We start from the raw sequence: 21917 nt of genomic DNA on the forward strand, positions 1-21917 counted from the left end.
GATAAACAAACTGTTCAAAAGAACCGATTCGAAGAAACGAGTACACACGTTCATCCACTCGCATTGGCTCCGTGGCAAATGTGACGTAAAAGTTCCAGACCAAAAAATAAAAAGGGGTGGTAGGTTTTCAATAAAAACAAAACTAATAAGGAAAATGTAACGTTTAATCGTTTAAATAGTCACGTCGTGGCTTATGAGACAAATATACACAGAACAATGTTTATGTTTATTTGTAAAATACTGAGATGACGACACTGCTGAAAGTTACTCCCCCGAGTGTTTACTCATTGGTTCAGGCCAACAGAAGGCCCTACTGTACTGAACTATCACTGGGAATTGATCTCGGGCTTTGACCAGTTCATTTTTAAGAGATCGGGATATGTAGTTCGGGATAAGATGTTGTGTTTTTTACTTCAGGAATCTTATAAATGCTAAATACATGCCTTTGTTTGTACAACTTAGCTTTTGCTGTTCACTTTGAAACATTGTCCCAAGATCCAACCGCAAGAAGGTGGAACAGCAGCACCGGGGACACCGGGTGGCTTTTCTGACACGGTCATGCTGGCGAGCGTCGAAACAAGTGCAGCTCGCCACTGACGCGTCGCAGACCCCTGGGTGGTGTTGGAGCTGGAGGCAAGGGTAAGAGAGGTTTACACTGCTCCGCTGGACAGCGTGGGTTAGATAATAACAATGGGAAATGCATTAATAATGCATGGGAAATCGTATGTGTGCGATACGTTTTTCAAAATAGGGCCGAAAATGAAGTTTTACTATTTTTTTATAAGTAAAAAGACAGTGAAAGGATGGTAAAAGTGCTTGCCTTTAGAATATGATTATCGTCTGTCTCAGGAGGTAGGCCAAATAATAAAACTTTTTTTTTTAATAATCTGTATGCGAGTTTGCAATTTTTGCAACACTAACCAGAGTTTGGGACATGTTTAAAAACATAGTTTGTGTGATTTAGAGCATTTCTAGAAAGTAATGACAGAATTAAATAGACAAAAAATAATTTTGGAAAGTATGAAAAACTACAGCAGAATGGAATCAGGGTTACAATTCTTAAAAAAAAAAAGTGTCAGAGGTTTGAGGAATGTTATTTTTTTTTTTTGTAAAGGGCAGAAAACATGAATTAAAAATGGATTATATATATATTCAATTCAAATTAGTTAATAATAATATATTATTATTATTTTTAATAATATGTATTTTAGTTTATTCTTATTTATTTAATATTCTTATTGTAGTGAATTTTAGTGCAGTATATCATGCCATGACATTGAATCATGTGCAGTCGAGAATGTCAAGACACGCTTAGAGGGACATGTTATTTATTTAGCCAGGTGAATTGTACCTTACAGAAAAATGATAGGTTAGATTTGCCTGGAGTAGGGGTGAAATGAAGGAAAGGTCAAGGTATTGTTAGTTAATTGAACAGAAAAGGATCAGATTACATCTCCAGAACGTGGTTGTCGCTGGAAACTTAGCTCTGTCGTCTGTCACCCAGGTGTTATGTGAACTTTGCGTTCGTATGTAGATTACCTACCTGTGCATGCAGATCAAACGTGATCTTTACTCTTACCTGCACCATGCAGTAGGTAAAATGTCATTTTTAGATTTGTCACCAAACCACGTGTCATTAAATAAAGGGAATAACCTATATGAATTAACACTTCTATCTATTTTGCCTTTTTTCAAAGGATTTAGGGAGCTGATTTTTACACTTTTGGTTTGGACTGGTGATCCCAGAGCTTCAAACTATGGATTTAAATGACAGCACGTCTCTAGCCGAGCTGATGAGCCGGTACGTTTCTACAGAAACAGGATTTGGTGTCCCCAAGAACGGCTGGCGGATATGTCTGGCACACGAGTTCAAAGAGAAGCGGAAACCGTTTCAAGCCAAAGATGTCTCGTTGTCCAACATGATCGAGCATATTTCTTTAGGTGTCAGGTATGTTTAACAAGACATGTCTCAATTTGTTTCTCCTATAGTAAACACAATTTACTAAAGAATAGACTAATTGTTCACATCATAGGCTGCTGAAATAGACCATTCTATACATCTCAAAGGCCTTATGCACTCTAACATAGTTGAAATAGGAACTGGAAATGTTGTTAAGTGGTTCTATTTTGACCTCTTTTCTCAGCTTTCTGCTAAACCCTTCTCTTCTTTGTTCTTAGCAGTCAGCTTGATTTAACCAACCAGTGTTTTATGGTAACTGATAACATCTTCGTAAAAAGAGGACAGCCCATTCTGTTGTGCAAGAATGGTATTGCATCTCACATACTAGTTAAACTCGAGATGTCCTGTAATGCAATGATGTACTGCATTACATCCAAAAAATACATAGTTAGTTAGTCCTCTCTAACTAGTTAGACTTGCACAGTAACATACATTTTAATGAAGTTCCTCCCTTTAAATGTAATAAACAGCCTGATCGCTTTTGGCCTGGGTTTAGATACTGTATTTTGTTGTAGTAATCATTGTACACTATTCATTTTTCTCCAACATCACGCTATTGCTGCATGGAATTTTCCGCTGAAGCTGAAGATGGTTAATCATTTTGGCAATACTGAATCATTCAGTCAATATTGTCCCTGTGTGGTGTTTTATTCCATGTTAATGATTGACACAAAAACTGTCATGAGTACTGTATTCATGTTGCTCAACCTTTACCACACTTGATTGAGTAATCACAATCCACACTAGCATAGAGCTAACGTCTGTGATAATCGTATTGAGTCGTAAATTAAAACCTTCTATAGTAGGTGAAGGTTGCACTTCTGGAAAGAAACTAATAATAACAAGAATAATAATTAAATAAATTCCAGTCAGTAGAGTAGCAATGGTGACTTTTTGTTTTCCAGGGCAGAGACAGTTGACAGCTTTTTTTCAGCCTTTCCCACAATGCCATCTTCTCTTTTATGTATGTGTGAATCAGTCTCTGTTTCTAAGCGCTATTGTGCTCGAGTGCGACGACTGAAAACGGCTGTGTGTGCATTAAAGCATGAGAGTGAGCAAGAGAAAAGAATGAGTGTTGGATGGAGTTGTTTAAAAGGGACTAAAGGGAAATGTTGTATGTATACAGTATGTGTGAGAGAGGTTAATTATTAGGACTGACATTGTTGTGGTGACATAAAGTCCTATTTAAAGGTGCAGTAAGCGATTTCTGAGAATCATTATTGAACACTGTTGATATTTGAAATCAACCAAAACAATCACACTCCTCCATTCGTTGCTCCGCCCCCAAAATGCATGAATACACAATGGAAGAGTGGATGTCTCTTTATCATAGTTGAAGCTAAGCAAAATAAAGTGTAGATCAGGGGTTTTCAAACTGGGGGTCGCAGATTGGGAAGAGGAGGGTCGCGCAGTCACTATTGGCTGCAGCTAAATTTACGTTTCATGAATGACACACACATACAAACAGGTTGCACGATGTACCAACGTTAAATAGAAATTGCTGTATTGTAAATAAATATGTCAGCATTGTGTTTCATGAAGCGCGTGCGTGCGACTTGTTGTGATAACAATTTTCAGCGGCTCAGAGCGGCTCGGTTCATTAAGCGGTTCGGTGCGCATTGTTAACGAGAAGAAACTCGTTTACTCCAATCACTGCTCTGCATTCTGCATGAGATCGCATTACACCGGAGAATTCAAATGTCACGAAAGGCTGATTCAGGTCTGGGCTGCGTTTCCCAAAAGCATCGTGAGCTAAGTTGATTGTAGAGACCATTGGTGACAGTGGTTCTACGATCTACTTAGGCATACTTTTGGGAAACGCATTCATATCTGTCGTCTGTTCGACACAGCGCTGTTGTCTTTCAGAGATATGGTCGTCGTAAGAGTGCGTTGTTTGCGACTTTGCGTTCCCTCGCATGCATTTTGATGCTCACTCTCTCTCCTCCCCCATCATGAGCGGACACGCCCCCTACTACTGATTGGCTACAAGTGTGTTGTGGTGCTTGGTCCACTTCCAACAGCAGTTTTCTGAAATCGCTTACTGCACATTTTAAGTCAAAGTTACATGTCACTATATTCAACAAAACTCTCAGTTACCCATCTTCACTGTTCATTAATATCACTCCAAGTCTGTGGGTAAAGGTCAGTTTTGTAAATTCATCCTTGCTTTATGTTTGTCTGAGCAGGTATCTGAGATGGTGGTACAAAAAGACCCAGGTTGAGAAGAAGGCTCCTTTTATTGATATGTTTCGAGCTTTACCACTGAAACAAATTTATGGTAAGTGCAAAGACAACCAGAAATATCAAAGCAATAACAGAAAATTTAAAATGACCTCATGTAATGGAGGATGTGTTTTGTGCAGGTGCTCCTCTTGGTGGCATTGGGGGTGGCAGTATTACACGTGGATGGAGGGGGGATTTCTGCCGCTGGCAACTAAATCCCGGAATGTACCATTACAAAACCGTTATTGCTAACCAGGTAAAGGGCTGTTTGTGATCCAATAAATTACCTACTTAAGTCATACTTCTCTTCAAAAGTTTAGGGTCAGTAAGTTTTGTATTTTATTTATTTATTTGTTTGTTTGATAAGAAATTAATTCTCTCATTTTCAGCAAGGACACATTAAGTTGATTAAAAGTGACAGTAAAGACGTTTATAATGTTTAATTTCTATGTCAAATAAATGCTGTTCTTTTGAACTTTCTATTCATCAAAGAATCCTGAAAAATACATCATGGTTTCCATATCAATATTAAGCAGCTCAACTGTTTTCAACATTGATAATAATAACAACTGTATCCTGAGAAGCAAATCAGCATATTAGAATGATTTCTGAAAGATCATGTGACACTGAAGCCTGGAGTAATGATGCTGATTGCTGAATTGCTGATTGCACATTTATTTTAAATTGTAATAATATTTCACAATATGAGCAAGTGTGTGTTGTCATATATGCAGGTGTTCAAATCTCTCTTTCACTCATTTTAAGTCTGTTTTAACCCCTTCTATGTCCTAGTTTACAGTATGTCTGCGCAGGGGGGGTCAGACAGTGTACCAGCAGGTGTTGTCTACAGAGCGACCCCCAACTCTTCAGGGTTGGAACTGGGGTTATTGTGGTGAATACGCCTTTTACCATGCCCTGTACCCACGAGCCTGGACCGTCTACCACCTGCCTGGCCAGAACGTCACTCTCACCTGCAGACAGGTGTCACCTGTCATCCCTCACGACTACAAGGTGGGTTTGATATTTCAGCAAGACTGTGTTTGATATTTAAAGCACATTGTGTACACATACATAAAATATATATAATTTTTTAAAAAAAAATTTACAGACTTGTACAGTACAGCTGTTTGCAATGAACAAATCAAACCCATTGCAAAGTATGGAAAAGTAATTGAAATAACTCAACACAACAAATGTTTCAAGTGGTTTACCCAAATTTAACTGAAAATGCAACTTTTAATAACTTAACTTTAATAACCCCCTGAATAGAATCCATCTCAACACCACAAATCTGAAAAAAAGGTGTTGTCTTAAGCACACCTGATGTAACTAATCAAGGGCTTCATAATTGCACCAGTTGTGCTTGAGCTAGAAAACATGAAATACCTGAACTGGCTAGGTTTGTTGAGTGTCACGTTTGACTGCAAGTAAGAAATAAGTCAAAAGAATGGTCCAAAAAGAAACAGGATACAAAAAGATAGCGAAGGCACTAAATGTTCCTGGAGACACCGTTGGAAGCATAGTTCGCAGGTTCAGAGTTAAAGGAACAGTGGTTACGGTACCTGGACGGGGCAGAAAAAGGAAGCTATCAACGGCTGCAACTAGTTTTCTGAGAAGGCAGGTTCAGAAAAACCCTCGAGTGACTCCAGAAGACCTGCAGCAAGACTTGGTGGCAACAGGCACTGAGGTTTCAGCTTGCACAGTAAGGCGCGTACTAAACGCATGCCAGAACTCAAAGACGTACACCACTAATTGACCAAAAAGCACAAGAAAAGTCGGCTCCAATTTGCTCAAATTCATATAAATAAGCCACAGAGGTTTTGGGATTCTTTTCTGTGGAGCGATTAAACAAAACTATTGGAACTTTTCGGCCCTCTGGATCAGCGGTATGTCTTGAGGAAGAAGAATGAAGCATATGCTGAAATGAACACTGTCTACAGTTCAGCATTGTGGTGCTCTGTGGCTGCTTTGCATCCTCTGGCACTGGAAACCTTCAGTGTGTGGAAGGCAAAATTGATTCATTGAAGTATCAGGAAATCCTAGGAGAAAACGTCATGCCATCAGTGAGGAAGCTGAAGCTTGGGCATCATTGGACCTTCCAACAGGACAATGATCCCAAGCATATCTCAAATTCCACCAAGGCTTGGTTACAGAAGAAGTCCTGGAAGACTCTACAGTGGCCATCAGTCACCTGACTTGAACCCCATAGAAAATATCTGGTGGGATTTGAAGGTGGTTGCAGCACGCAAACCCAAGAATATTACTGAACTGGAGGCCATTGCTCATGAGGAATGGGTTTAGATTCCTCAGAAACGCTGCCAGAAGCTGGTGTCTGGTAATACATCTTGTTTGCAGCAGGTCATAACAGCAAAAGGGTGTTCTACTAAGTACTAAAGATGGTTGCCATAAAGGGGTTGAATAATTTTGAGACTGCAGAAGTCATTAAAAGTTGCATTTTCAATTGAATTTGGGGAAACCACTTGAAACATTTGTTGTGTTGAGCTATTTTAATGACTTTTGTTTGATTTGTTATTTGCAAACAACTGAAAGTCTGTAAATGTTGCCAATAAACCTGATTTGCAGTGGGGGTTGAATAATTTCGATTGCAACTGTATATGTGCAATTGTGTGTGTATTCTGTATATATGTGTGTGTGTGTGTGTGTGTGTGTGTATGTATATATATAAATATACACACACACACACAGACGCACACACACATATACAGTGCAATGCATAAGTGAATACACCCATGCTAAAGTTGACTAAAAAGAGGAATAAAAAATCATATTTTGGAAATTGAACTTAATGCCTTAATTTAAAAAATTAGGAAAAATCCAACCTTTAAGGACACCAATTTTCTTTGTGAATGAATAATGTATCATAAATAAATAAATGTTCTTCCTTAAAATACATGGTGCATAAGTGAGTACACCCCTATGTTAAATTCCCATAGAGGCAGGCAGATTTTTATTTTTAAGTATTTTTTTTTTTTTTAATTTTTAGGATACTATGCATCCTGATAAACTTCCCTTGGCCTTTGGAATTAAAATAGCCCCACATCATCACATAGCCTTCACCATACCTAGAGATTGGCATGGAGTACTTTCCATAAGATCATCTCTCAATGCAAATCAAACTAGCTTTTAGGCTAACTGAAATAAAATCATGCCAATCTCTAGGTATGGTGAAGGCTATGTGATGATGTGCGGCTATTTTAATTCCAAAGGCCAAGGGAACTTTATCAGGATGCATAGTATCCTAAAAATAAAATAAAAAAAATACTTACAAATAAAAATCTGCCTGCCTCTATGGGAATTTAACATAGGGGTGTACTCACTTATGCACCATGTATTTTAAGGAAGAACATTTATTTATTTACGATACATTATTCATTCACAAAGAAAATTGGTGTCCTTAAAGGTTGGATTTTTCCTAATTTTTTAAATTAAGGCATTAAGTTCAATTTCCAAAATATGATTTTTTATTCCTCTTTTTAGTCAACTTTAGCATGGGTGTATTCACTTATGCATTGCACTGTATATATATATATATAAATCTAATAATATTTACATGCACACATACAGTATATTATATAAACAAACCTTTATGTTAATCGATTTGACAGTACTAAAATATATTATAAATATATACTTTTATTCAGCAATGACGTAAAAGTGACAGTAAAGACATTTATTATGTTACAAATAAATGCTGTTCTTTTCTATTCATCAAAGAATCCTGAAACAAATGTATCGCACTTTCCACAAAATATAAATCGGCACAACTGTTTTCAACATTGATAAAAAAAAAAAATCTTGAGTACAAAATCAGCACATCAGAATGAATTCTGAAGGATCGTGTGACACTGAAGACTGGAGTAATGATGCTGAAAATTCAGCTTTGTCATTACAGGAATAAATTGCATTTTAAAATAGACTGAACCAGGAAAAAAACATTTTTTATATTCTAGTAACCCAAATGTGCTGTTTCAAAACTAATCTCTTCTTCAGTAATATTGTGAAATACATACAAACAATGAGATTAGTTTTGAAACAGCACATTTGATTGATTAAAATGGTATGTGTGTGAGTGAGTTGTTTTTTTTTTTTTTACTGTTTAATCCACCAAATTTGCTGTTTCAAAACTAATCTCTTTTTGTCTTTTTCAGGACTCCAGTCTTCCTGTGGCTGTGTTTGTGTGGGACATTGAGAATAAGAATGACTACGCTCTTGATGTTTCCATCATGTTCACGATGGTTAATGGGTCGGGCCATGAAGACGATAAGATGGGGGGCCACTGGAATGAACCATTTCACCTTGAAAAAGAGGGAGAATCTGTGTCTGGGGTTTTACTACATCACCAGACGCCTGTCAACCCTTACACTCTGTGTATAGCTGCAAGAGAGAAGGTAATGCATCATTGTAAATCTAGAAGCAGCAGGTTTTGCTTGTAGTAAACGCTAGAAGAAAACAACTCTGTTATAAGGAGTGCACAGACAAATGTACTCTGCCAAACTGGTTCCACCATCAGTTTGCTGTACAGTGTGGTCCTGTGTCCCTGTGCAAATAAGAGTATTATTAAGTTGACTGATTGCTGTGGTTCACCACATTAAACTATGCAAATATATAGCCACTTTAAAGACAGCTTAAACTGTTAATTACAGTTCCAAACTGCATTTCATTCTGCTGTGAAACACACAAAAAAGATAAGTCTTCTTTTGAAAGTCAATGGATTCCAGTGTTGTTTTAGACTCCATTGACTGTCATTTTAGATATAAAACAATCTTCAAATAATCTTTCATGTTCCACTGAAGACAGAAAGTCATACAGGTTTGTAACAACATTAAGGGTGAGCAAATTATGCCAGAATGAAATGTTTTGGGTGAACTGTATTTTAAAATCTGTCTGGCTAGGTAGCTCACTAGGTTTTGAGACAGTTGTTGTACTTCCCCTTATTATTTAATGTTTCACTTTATTTTAGTCTGACCAAGAGATCAGTCACCAGACAGCGTTTAGCCCAAAGGGAACCTGTAGTGATCTGTGGAGTGACCTCATGACAGATGGACGGCTCGACTCGCCTAAGGACTCCAGCACACCCACAAAGAAAGGGGAGAAAGTGGCGGCAGCCCTGGCTGTGAGCTGCTCGGTGCCTGCTAACCAACACAACCGTGTGGAGTTCAGTTTGGCCTGGGATATGCCTAAAATTACATTTGGCTCCAGAGAGAGAATGTATGTCAGGTATGTGTATATGGACAAATTATAAATCCCTTCCGTTCACGGAGCTTATTAATACATTACAGTTATGATCATATTATTGGACAAAAAATGTGGACTCAAAAACATGAGTCATCAATATTTTTTGGACCATTTTCTGAGAAGTGAACAACTGTAAATTTTTTATGCAAACAGCATTAAGTCGTGCAGGGGGAAATTATTTCAGTTCAGAGAATCCAGATGAATAAGACCATGATGTATAAATATTTTAATGATTAAAATAAACTGCATTATTTTCACTGTTGTTTTTTCGGTGTCTCCAACATATGGTGACAAAACTCGCTTGTGTTTGTTCTTTTATCTGCTCTCTAATCTTTCTGTCATTCACTTTGTACACATTATGGATCAGGTTACCTTGGACATACTGATGTCTTTCTTTTTTTTTAGTGTGTGTGAAAATTGCATGTCACAGAGATGGCATTTGATGTTTATTAAGCACAAGAATGTTTAACCTTAACAGAAATATGGTCTATCAGGTCAAAGCTTCTTTAAATACCCTATTTAAAGACCCTTAAATAGGGTAATAAAAAACCCTTAAATATTTTATAATAAAAATATTTTTTATTATGGAAAAGATATTTTAATCCATTTACACTAAAAGTAAAAAAAAAAAATTGGAGTCTGTAAGTTTCAAAAAAAATATTAATACTTTTATTCAGCAAGGATGCATTAAATTGATCAAAAGTGGCAGTAAAGACTTTGCATTGTTACAAAAACATTCAATTTCAAATAAATGGCTATATGTCCCAGTATAGTCCTAAATGTAGACAAAATGGACTTTTAGCAGATACATACATTATTGGTTTACGGTTGTTCTCTTAACTGAGAAAAAATATTGGTGAAATAACTGAGGGTGTAAAAAATAACTAATGTCTTAAATCAAGGCACAAACACTTTGATATGTCTCGTCCATGCTTCATGTTTCAAAAGGAAACAACACTTGAGCAATTTCAAGAGATTTTTAAAAGGAAGTGGCTTTGACATAGAAAGAAGCTTCATTATTCACAAGCTTCATGAAAGGAAGAGACACTCATCATCAGTCATAAAGTGAGCTCAGCAAACATCAGGAAAATTCTGAAGGGTCACAGTTTGTGCTCCTTACGAATTCATATAAGAGCAGCAATGATGATTTGTTTAATCTCAGAGAACCCAGGAGACAATGATGCATAAATACTACTAATTAAAAAAATATGTCATTACTTTTGTTTGCATTACGTTAATGAGAATGAGACTTCATTGCATTACAATAATGGGAATTGGGGGAAATGTGCTTAATTGTTATATGACGATCTTAATGGTCCTAGAAATATGTCTCAGTTTGTTTATGCAATACATAATTTCATTTGAGATGATGAAATGCTATGAAGTAATAATAGGGTGTGTATGTTGTTTGTTTCAGGAGATACACACGTTATTATGGCACCAAAGGAGACGCTGCCCCGTCTCTGTCTCACTACGCCCTCACACACTACAGTAAATGGGAGGAGAGCATTGATGAGTGGCAGAGGCCGATTCTACAGGACGGGTAAAGAAATGTCATTTCCCCATGAAATATTTCAAGCGTGATGGCGTAATAATAGCGTGCGCTGTCAGTTAATCAAGTTACCCACGGCTGATTTGTGTGACTCTTTACAAAAGACTGTGTGTAAGCAAGCTGTCTTTCCTGTGAATTGATTTGATTACTATTTATCTGTTATGTTCATAGACAAGAGCAACCCTTATATGCCATTTTGTGCATATTATTTGTTTTGTTTCACCAGTCCCCATACTTTTGTTGAGTGCACTTCATATAGAATGAAATGTGTGTTTTTTGAGTGGTATTGCCCTAGTCACATGCAATATACTAATTCTGAGTGTCCATCTTTGTTTCAGCATAAAGCAGCTATTATATTCAGTTGCTAGGCTGATTCATCTATTGATATTTGGCCAATTTGAGATTAGCAGTATCAGCGATATCCATGCCAGCTTGGCAAAACTCTTTGTTGACTCAGTTTTAAAATTGCCTTGCAGCCCCGTCATTGGACAAAGCACGTTTACTAAATATTGTGTGAAATAAATGTTCACTTAATTTATTTCAAGATTAATTTGTGTGTTTTTCATTTGTCATTATTAAAATATATCAGTCACTGGTAGCCTTAAACACTTTGTTCTTCTAGGTCTCTTCCTGCTTGGTATAAATCTGCTCTGTTTAATGAGCTCTACTTTGTTGTGGATGGTGGAACTGTGTGGGTGGAGCTTCCAGAGGATGCTGATATCAGCGGTGGGCTTCGTCCTGAGGATGGGGGGCTTCCAGCCCAGCCTGAAGTTGTCAAGGAGTACGGCAGATTCGCTTACCTAGAGGGTAACATTCAACATTACCTTAAAATGCAAACTGAGCTCAAGATTTGTTTAGAATAGGCTTATGACATCTGGGCCCGGTTTCACCGACCTTAGACCAGGGCTTAGATTAAGCCAGGATTAGGCCTTAGTTTAATTAGGCCATTTAAGTAGCTTTTATAAATGTGACATAATTTAAGATATGTAAGTGCAAGTTGCTTTCAGTTAAAACAGCTCAAACATTCATTTTAGTCTGGTACTAGGCTTAAGCCTAGTCTGTGAAACCGGGGGTTGATTTAGGAACCAAAAGTCGTCATGAAAAATTATTACTAGCATTAATAAGAGTAAATCTGTTGGCTGCTAGGTTCTAAAAAGTGTTATTTTAGTATTATTTATAGACTATTATTGTATTTTTCATTTTGTTACGTGCTTTTGTCATTTTTATTAGTTTTTATTAGTATTTTTATATTTCTGTATAGCTTTGATTGATTTTTATTTCAGTTTTAGTAATTTTAGTGTTTCAACTTAAACTAATTTGTTAGTTGCCAAGGCAACATTTCTAATTTTCGTTTAAGTTTTTTGTCTAATATTTATATTTTATTTAATTTCAGCTTTATTTCAAAAACCAAAAACGTTTTTTAATGGTTTTAGTTATAACTTTAATAAGAACTTTAATTAGTTAATTACTACAACACTGGTTCTAATCAAACAAATTTTCATACTTTAGATCTCAGTTGATTGTACACTCATGCCCAGTTTCACAGACCAGACTTAAGTTAGTCCCGGACTAAAATGCATGTTTGAGCTGTTTTAACTGAAAGGAAATTGCACTAAAATATGTAAATGCCATTGTTTTGTCTCAAGATGCAAACCAGTAAAATTGTATTCTAAGACACATTTAAAAAAGCTACTTAAATGCTCTAATTTAACTAAGGCCCAATCCAGGCGTAATCTAAGCCCTGTCTGTGAAACAGGGCCTAAATGTTCATTTAAGTTTAAATCAATGTAATAAATCAATTCTGTGTCTCTTACTGTCTTGTCCCAGGTCAGGAGTATAGGATGTATAACACGTATGATGTGCACTTCTATGCTTCATTCGCTCTCATCATGCTTTGGCCCAAGCTGGCTCTGAGTCTGCAGTATGAGATTGGTGAGCTAAGCTTCCATTTTTCTGATAACATTGAAGACAGTATTCAAATTCATTAGTAATAACATACTTTTTGTATTTTAAATTAATTTGTTGATGCATTCCCATTCTGTTTTGCATTCTGTGTTTGTTTAAATCTCTCTCTCTTTTATTCAGCTGGTAGTGTCGTTCAGCATGACCCTACAGAGAGACTAAATCTAATGGACGGCCGATACTCCCCAGTCAAGACCCGGGGCGTTGTACCTCACGACATTGGAGACCCTGGTGAGTTGTGCATTGTAGGAGACCATGAATTCACACGTTGCATATGGAAAAGACAGAAAGAGAAATAACCTAAAATAAAAATTGTAATAATCTTGAACCTCATTTAATTTTTTCCTTGTGGAAACAGATGATGAGCCATGGGTTCGTGTCAATGCTTACTTGATCCACGATACAGCCGACTGGAAGGATCTGAACTTGAAGTTTGTGCTTCAGGTGTTCCGAGACTATCACCTGACCCAGGATGAGCAGTATCTGAAGGACATGTGGCCTATATGCCAGGTGAGTTGTTTGTGTTTTATTTTAGTAGTTTGTACAGCATCATATCTTCTGTATATGTAAATGTAGAGGCGCTTGTCAAACGCTAAGTGCTTTAGGACACATTACTCAAACATCTGATATTCTGCTTTATTCAGACAGTCATGGAAACAGAGTTGAAGTTCGATAAAGATGGTGATGGGCTGATAGAAAATTCTGGCTATGCAGACCAGACATATGATGGATGGAAGGTGACAGGACCCAGGTTGGGACTTATTTTATTTTATTTTATTTTATTTCTTAAGATTACATTTCTCAGAATATTTAAAGGAACACTCCACCGTTTTTCGAAATAGGGCTTATTCATATTCTTTCATACATTTAGATAGGTGGGTAAATGCATTTTTGTCTCAGTGCATGCATTGTTTTAGTTTGACAGGGTCGGCGCTAGCTTAGCTTAGCACAATGAATGGAATCCTTTGTCGCCAGCTAGCATGTCCTGAGTAAAAGTGATAAAAAAAACTAAAAAAAACACGTAATTACTTCTTGTGGCCTGTGTATTCACAACGAGTACAAATAGCGATGCAGATTAACACTATGTGATTTCTTAGGCAGATATTGACTTGGGACTATATTATGGGGAAGCACAGGCGAAGCACGGCTACTTAGGCGAAGCACTGCTACTTGGGCGCAGACATATCACGCAACACATAAAATCCCAACATACCGGTGTGAATAGTAGCTGCCTGGCTATTTTCCCTACAGTACATGAATGGCGATGAACATGGCTGATTTTGTGTGAGCCAGAACCATACCTATATACAAGAGTTTACAGAAAATGAGTGGAAATAGAACGACAGGCGGAGGTTGCGATCGCTCAACAGCCCGAGGACGTGAGGATGAGAGCCAACACGAACTGGTGGTGTGAATGTGGGGGAATATGCCGACTGAAATAGAGTGTCTGTGCTGTGGCGAGTGGGACAAGTTACTGCCATCGATAACCAGGCTCAACGTGTCAGATCAAGATGAGCGTGCCCGCAGTTGTGTCACAGCTACCGAGGATTTCACGGTGCTGATCCATCCGGCAGTACTCGATTTTTTTTTCCGGTGTGATAAAGTGAACTGGAAAAAACGCCCCACGCCGAATGGACCAAATGGACAGCTGTCCACAGAGTAAGTGATTATTTTAAACATGACACATGTATAGTAAACTGCTTGTAGCCTTCTCCTCATAGTAGTTATACTAAAACTCCTGAGCCTAACTCGGTGAGAGAAATATAGCTAATTTAGCCCTCAGTCATTTCATTTTACAGGTAACGATAACAGCGATTTTTATTTTAGTTTGGTTGTTCATGCTAAACAGGTTGAATTCAACATGAGGTTATACTAGAGGAGGCTAACGTTATTTGAACCGTAGTCTATATACAGCTTCTCAGCATCTATCTTACAACCGAATAAAGACACAGATTAACATAAGGAAGAGTAATAAAAGACAACTTACATGTGCACTTTGTTCTGCCTGTGCTTTGAAAATAGATGGGATGGGGACAGCCGTATGTTTCAGACGTAGTACCGTCTTTCTGGGCCCATATTCCATTTTTTCAAAGTAACTTAGTCCTCCGGTGCAAAATGCTCTTTGCAAACACGATACTGTTTGATTTTGTAAAGAGGCGTTGAAGTACAGATCTCCAGAGCAGCTAGCCATTTATTTCTCAGTTCCACATTCGATGGAATTCTGTGAAACATTACATTCGTGTATGTCCTTTGCTTGTTCTCACAACCTTTTGCTACGCAGATAATTACCATGTTTGCTGTAACTTCTCAAAAAAAACAATCCAAAAGCGAAGACACTTGGTGCAGATCACGCGTGTTCTTCTTCTGTGTTTTGACTCCTTGCACACCGGTATCTTGACAGAAGTCGTGGGATTTCATGTGTTGCGTGATATGTCTGCGCCCAAGTAGCAGTGCTTCGCCTAATTAGCCGTGCTTCGCCTGTGCTTCCCCATAATATAGTCCCAAGTCAATATCTGCCTAAGAAATCGCCTAGTGTTAATCTGCATCGCTATTTGTACTCGTTGTGAATACGCAGGCCACAAGAAGTAATTACGTGGGTTTTTTTTTTTTTATCACTTTTACTCAGGACATGCTAGCTGGCAACAAAGGATTCCATTCATTGTGCTAAGCTAAGCTAGCGCCAACCCTGTCAAACTAAAACAATGCATGCACTGAGACAAAAATGCATTTACCCACCTATCTAAATGTATGAAAGAATATGAATAAGCCCTATTTCAAAAAACGGTGGAGTGTTCCTTTAAACTATATGGTTTTTATTTTTACATTGCATATTAAAAACCTGTATCGTGGCACAAGTTTTGTTATGTCCGGTGTAGCAGCTCAAGTAACACCTGTGTTTCTGCTCTTCCAGCGCATACTGTGGAGGTTTGTGGCTGGCATCAGTGTGCATGATGTGTAAAATGGCACGTGTGCTGAATTGCGAGTCTGTTTATCAGCGCTACAGAGATATTTTAGAAAGAGGAAGCGCAGCCTTTGACAAACTCTTGTGGAATGGTGAGTGTAAGCAGACACAGGGCTATTTAAACTAACTGTAATTTTCCATTTTTGTTAAAAACTATCCTCATCCTTCCTTGTCTTCCATTAGATCTGTTTCTATACTGAGGTATCATTTGGAAAGAGAATATGACTTTGAATAAAACATTTAGTCTTCCAACAACATTAATTAAATTTCCCCCCTGTGGAATGTCTTTCTCTTTCTCTAACAGGCAAATACTACAATTATGACAGCAGTGGACAGAGTCTGTCCAACAGTGTAATGTCTGACCAGTGTGCAGGCCAGTGGTTCCTCAGGGCATCTGGACTTGGGGACGATGACTACCAGGTCAGTCTGAGAAAGATTTTACAAACATTTGTTTGTATATTTACCACTTTGTTTTCATTTAAAGTCCCCCTGCAGTCAATCATTTTATCTCTTAAAACTCATCTTTGTTCACCAAAATGACATATTTAAATAAAAAAAAATCCTGTGATAAATTCTTCATGCCTTAAAATAGCTTGAATGTTACTCCACACCCTTGCTTCATTTAGTATAAGCGGAATCATGAATATGCAAATTAGTCCCTGCCTCCACTCACTCGCACCAGATGTTGCTTCTCTTGAGACCCCTCTGCTTCAGAGCATAGTAATGATACGCTGAAGCCCGCCCGCATGTTGACGTGATTGGTCACAACATGTTTTTGACATAAGAAACACCGGCGATTTCAAACCACGTTTTTGAGACTGTCTTTAGTTCACTGCAGTTTTAAGGAGAAAATACTCAGCAATAATGTTGACTGATGAATTTGCACATGGTTTGTCTTAAAGCATATTAAAAACACCACATAGACATATAAACAACATTCAAAACTTGATTTTCACCACAGGGGGACTCACCATAAGAAGTAATGATAATCTTTAAAATACGGTTCAATGCTTTGACATAAATGTATTAGCTGTCATGTGCTAACAATAAACAACAATTTCAATTTATATGTAAATATAAACAACAATTTACACTAGTGTTCGACATAAGAAGTCTCTCATGCTCACCAAGACTGCATGTAAAATGTAATTTATTCCTCTGATGGCAAAGCTGAATTTTCAGCAGCCATTATGATCCTCCAGAAATCATTAAATCATTAATATGTTGATTTGGTGCTCAAGAAACATATATGAATACTATAATCCTCACAGTTGAAAATGGTTGTGCTGCTTAATGAACTGTGAAAATAGAGAGACAGTTTTTTTTCAGGATTCTTTGATGAACAGAGGAGCTGTGTCCAAATTCAGAGGCTGCATCCTTCAAAGGCCGCGAAGGTCGAATCGAGTGTTGTTAAATGGGACAGTCTAGCGTATGGAGGATTGTTATTGTCGCCTAGCAACTGTCACAGCTGTCGTTGATGAGTGGCAGTAACGTTTGTACTGGACTTTTTGGAAAGTTATATTCAACTGTCTAAAAACAAAACAAGGATCACAACCTGTCTAAATATGTTCACCTTGGTCCATTTATGTACATAATAAAGAGTATAACTTCATAAAATTGCATCTTAGTAAGATATGTCAACATTTGAACCTTTAATTTTTGCATTTGTATCGTTAGATATTCAAGTAAGTTTAAACCCAATTCTTACATTTAAAAGGACAATCAAGTGATTTAATGCAAAAAAATCATTCGGTGTGCAATGAATCTTGGGATAAGTTAGACTGCGAAGGATCCAATCCTATGTGGTCCAGGATACGAAGGACGCATTTGTATGCCGACGCATTGAAGGAGCCTTCGAATTGGGACAGCCTTCGCCGTGCCGCTGTGACACATTCAGACTTCGAACGATGCAGCCTCTGAATTGGGATGCAGCTAAACTCTGAAGAACAAAAATCTTTTGTAACATTATAAATGTTTAATGCGTCCTTGCTTTATAAAAGTATTGATTTCTTTGATTTAAAGAATGTGTATATTTATTTATGTTATACAAAATTATACCTTTTTTACATCCATTTCTCTGTGCAGGCTTTTCCCAAGGAGAAAATCCGTAGTGCATTGAAGTCAGTGTTTGACCTCAATGTTATGAGCTTTGCAGGCGGGCAGATGGGTGCAGTGAATGGGATGAGACCAGAAGGTGTTCCTGATCGTTCCAGTGTCCAATCAGATGAGGTGTGGGTGGGAGTAGTGTACGGATTGGCAGCTACAATGATACACGAGGTAAGTCAAACCTCAGGTCATATCATCAGGTTTCAGATTAAGTGAACCTTTCGGTTATCTCTTAATACATCTCTCGGCATCTCCCAGGGCATGGTGGATGAGGGTCTGCGCACTGCAGAAGGCTGTTACCGTGCTGTATGGGAGAGAATGGGAATGGCCTTCCAGACTCCCGAAGCATACTGTGAGAAAAGCATCTACCGCTCTCTCGCGTATATGAGGCCTCTGACCATCTGGGCAATGCAGCTTGCTCTGAGCAATCGACCAAACCACAACGAAACCACTGATAAAGATGTGGGACAGGACTGAGCTGGAGCTGAAGGGAACTTGCACTGTCGAGCCTCCATAATAAAGTGACCTCTTAATCCTTGCATTTTGAACTTTAAAAGACTGCAAAAGAGCTTTGGATGTAATGTCATCGTGCACCATTGGTTCACACAGAACCTAATTCCATTATTTTGTAAAGCTTACTTTTCCACTGAAAATGTGCATAAGCTTTACCACAATCCTTCTGTGTAGCAAAAAAGTAAATTATAATTTTACAAATGGTAAAGTGTAAAGACTTTGTCTCAGTGAACTGACATGCTGTTCATTATGATATAGTGTGTAGGGACATTGAATCGAGTAGTTAGAGCATGATTCTATATAATTTTCACTGTATATTTGTATTTCTATTATGGGAATACTTTATAGAATACTTGAAGAAAGGACTGCTGTTTTTTTTTTAAATAGCTGTCATTGTATGTGTCATAAATCATCCATCTGAGGATTTGAGTCAGTCCTGTACATTATTCTACAGAATTATAATAGATATATAATTGAGTAAATTGGAATGAATGTTTACCTACATCAGATTCACTTTTTCATTAAATGCATCATTAGGCATTTATTTTCTCTACAGTATTTAAAAGTTCTGGTGGTAAGGAAATGGTGCTGGCCAAAGTTAAAATCAAACGCAAAACCCCGAGAAGCACAAGCTTGGCTTTAGTGTGTGATTTAAATTAATGACTGGAAGTGAATTCCCCTTTGTGACCTTTTAGGGAAGCCACAGCAATGCACACTACCTTTCAAACATTTGTGGTCGGTAAGTTTCTTTCAGTGATTTTGAAAGAATCTCTTATTCTCACCAAGGCTGCATTTATTGGATCAAAAATAGTCAAAGTGGTAATATTGTGAAATATTACAATTTAAAATGAATTGTTATATTTCAAAATGTAACAATCCCTTTATGCCCTTCAAAAATTACTTTTTAGAATGTCACAATGAAATAGGACTTCCAAGCAGGGTTATAAACACATTTATTACTCGAAATAAAATAAACAAGAACTTACTTTATTTCAGCTTGTTGCCAATGCAACATTTCTCAATTTTGTTTAGGTTAAAGGTAGGGTTGGCAATTTCAGAGAGACTAGCAATAGCAAGCTAGCTTTGAAAGCATGAGATCCCACCCTGCCTTCAGAGCGTCTCCAAAGCCACGCCTCCTTCAAAACACATGAACACAGCCAGAGTCAGGAGAGACAGCTTTAAATTACCTCATGTCTCAAAGCACATAACATTACAATAATAATGAACGTAAACAACTTACAGAGCTCTTACTTTTACCACCTGACTGCTTCAGATTTATTTCGGCATTGATAGTGTTGACATAGAAAGGCATAAATCGGAGTCTGAGGACATTAACAGAACGTCATGGGTTACTATCTTGCAATTATGGTTATGACATGCCGTGAATGCAATGTAAGCTTGTTGTTTTGGTTCAGGAGGAACTGTAAAAGGCTACTGCTTGTTGTTTTTGGGCCCTCCATGGCTGTCTGTCTACAACTCTGCATAGCCTTGCGGAATGAAAATTATGAAACTTTATGAACTTTATAATCAACTTTTTTTAAATTATGATTCCTAGTCTAGAGTTATCACAAATATGATGCCAAGATTGGGAACCCAGGCCATAATTCTTAGAGTACAATCTATTTAATGATTCCAATAGCTTGCATCTAAAGATAATAAAAAATAAAAAAAAGATAACAGTTTATAAGATAATAATTACAGAAGTAAATTTTGGACCATAATACAGCGTGCAAAAACAGCATGGAAACCATGGCGAACATGACAAGCATGCCTTCATAACACCAGAGTGCTAATGAAAGTGTTTTGGTTTCAGCCACTAGAGGTCTATCTTGAGCCTTCCAATCTGTTTGATGGAGATCTCTGTAGAACTCATTCAGTCCTGAGTGCTCTGTCTCTCTGGAGTGCTAGAGGAGAGGCGGCTAAAGTGCACACGGTGTGTGTGTGTGTGAGAGAGAGAGAGCTATGCTACACAGAGGTCTTATTTTAAACACTCTTGTTAAAAAATATATGAGTGTGCTGATATTTAATTGATGGCCCTCCTAGACTGCGCAAGGTACTGTAACACGGGCTAGTCAGAGAGTGGCAGAGGAACCATCACAAATTTCACAAAACAAAAAACGCGAAACAATATTATCACATTAGCAGTATGAAAACACCACCTTGATCTACATCTATTTAATAGGTGGATTCCCAACTAACAAAAATATATAACATTAATGTTTTGTCATATTTTTAATGTTGGCAGAAAGTTTTAAAAACGTTTTTTGGGGATTATGCGAAAGTTAAAGGAACATTACATTTTATAATTTTGCAAACATAATGGGAATGTTCTTTTTGATTAATTTCTGAAAATCCTGAAAGTTGTAACATTTAAAAAATGTTAGATGAACATTAGAAAAACGATGCTGATGTTAATGTTGTGTTGACGTTTTGAGAACATTATGGGCCAGTTGCATAAACATAGCCATTATGTTAAGACTTAATGTCTTAAAGTCTTAAGAACTACTTTGACCAACTAGCAGTTAGTTAGGGGTAATCAGTCTTACTGTTCGGTATCAAATTAGACTAATCTACGATTTCATGTTACTGACTTTATGCAACTGGCCCCAGATCATTTTGAATTAAAGTTCTATTAACGTTACTAGAATAATGTTCATAACTCTGACAGAACCTTGCCTGAACATTAGAACACAAACACTGTAGTAATATAATACAAAAATAGGCCCTAATAAAATGTAGACCTATGTGATCCCAACAGGACAAGCATAAAAATGGCACCTTTCGAATTTTGTGGAGGATATTCAGGGTGAAACCAAAGCCAAGAAAACTGTCTCATCACCACAATCCTTGTCCTATTCTATCCTGTATGAGAGATTAATGAAGCACAAAGAACATTCGTACCATGAAAATTAAAAAGATAAGCTCTAAACACTTCATTGTGCTCCTGCGCTCGCTTTGGCTTGAAGATGCGGATGTGTGCCTTTACTTGCAGGCCCACAAAGATAAGTTCGCTGCTTTTGGATTTATCTAAATGGAAAATGAGATCACAGTGCGCCTGAGAAGCCGGCACATCCAAACTATGTTAATAGGTGCCCATTATAACCATGATCTGCTTCCATAACAGAAACTTCAGTTATAATTAAATATATTGGGGGCGTTAATGGTACCTAACAAAATATAGCCTAAAAATATGGAAATGGTCCTAAATGTAAAGAAAAAGCAGGACAGATGGTTTAGAGCAAAGAAAGCAGGACAGTATTGATGGTAAAATGTCTTATCTGATCTTTATTTCAGTTACTCTTTTAGCAGTGTTGGCAAAACAGAACAGTCTACAGCCCATCACAAAAAAAAGGAGATATGAGAGATTGGAAAGAGAACAAATG

At 37.5% G+C, this 21917-nt stretch overlaps 2 protein-coding genes across 2 annotated transcripts in view; one reads left to right on the forward strand and one right to left on the reverse strand.

The window, feature by feature from the left end:
- Positions 1–286: 286 nt before the first annotated feature.
- Positions 287–18958, forward strand: gba2 (glucosidase, beta (bile acid) 2). The gene is made up of 17 exons (XM_084109523.1): positions 287–639; positions 1698–1948; positions 4147–4238; positions 4324–4439; positions 4976–5194; positions 8353–8592; positions 9165–9421; positions 10857–10982; positions 11614–11798; positions 12819–12923; positions 13077–13184; positions 13312–13463; positions 13598–13704; positions 15865–16007; positions 16220–16335; positions 18001–18192; positions 18280–18958. Exons 2-17 carry the CDS (start codon positions 1758–1760, stop codon positions 18496–18498), a joined length of 2568 nt encoding a protein of 855 aa, XP_083965649.1. The 5' UTR covers positions 287–639; positions 1698–1757; the 3' UTR covers positions 18499–18958.
- A 2834-nt stretch (positions 18959–21792) lies between these two features.
- The window catches only part of calb2b (calbindin 2b), an 11080-nt gene continuing 10955 nt past the window's right edge, over positions 21793–21917 (reverse strand). Inside the window, exon 11 of the mRNA XM_084109050.1 lies at positions 21793–21917. This exon is cut by the window's right edge and continues 462 nt beyond it. The gene's annotated coding sequence lies outside the window, so the exon portion shown is untranslated.

This window comes from Abramis brama (genome assembly GCF_963993115.1).
Source record: "Abramis brama genome assembly, chromosome: 3".
Classification (NCBI taxonomy): domain Eukaryota; kingdom Metazoa; phylum Chordata; class Actinopteri; order Cypriniformes; family Leuciscidae; genus Abramis; species Abramis brama.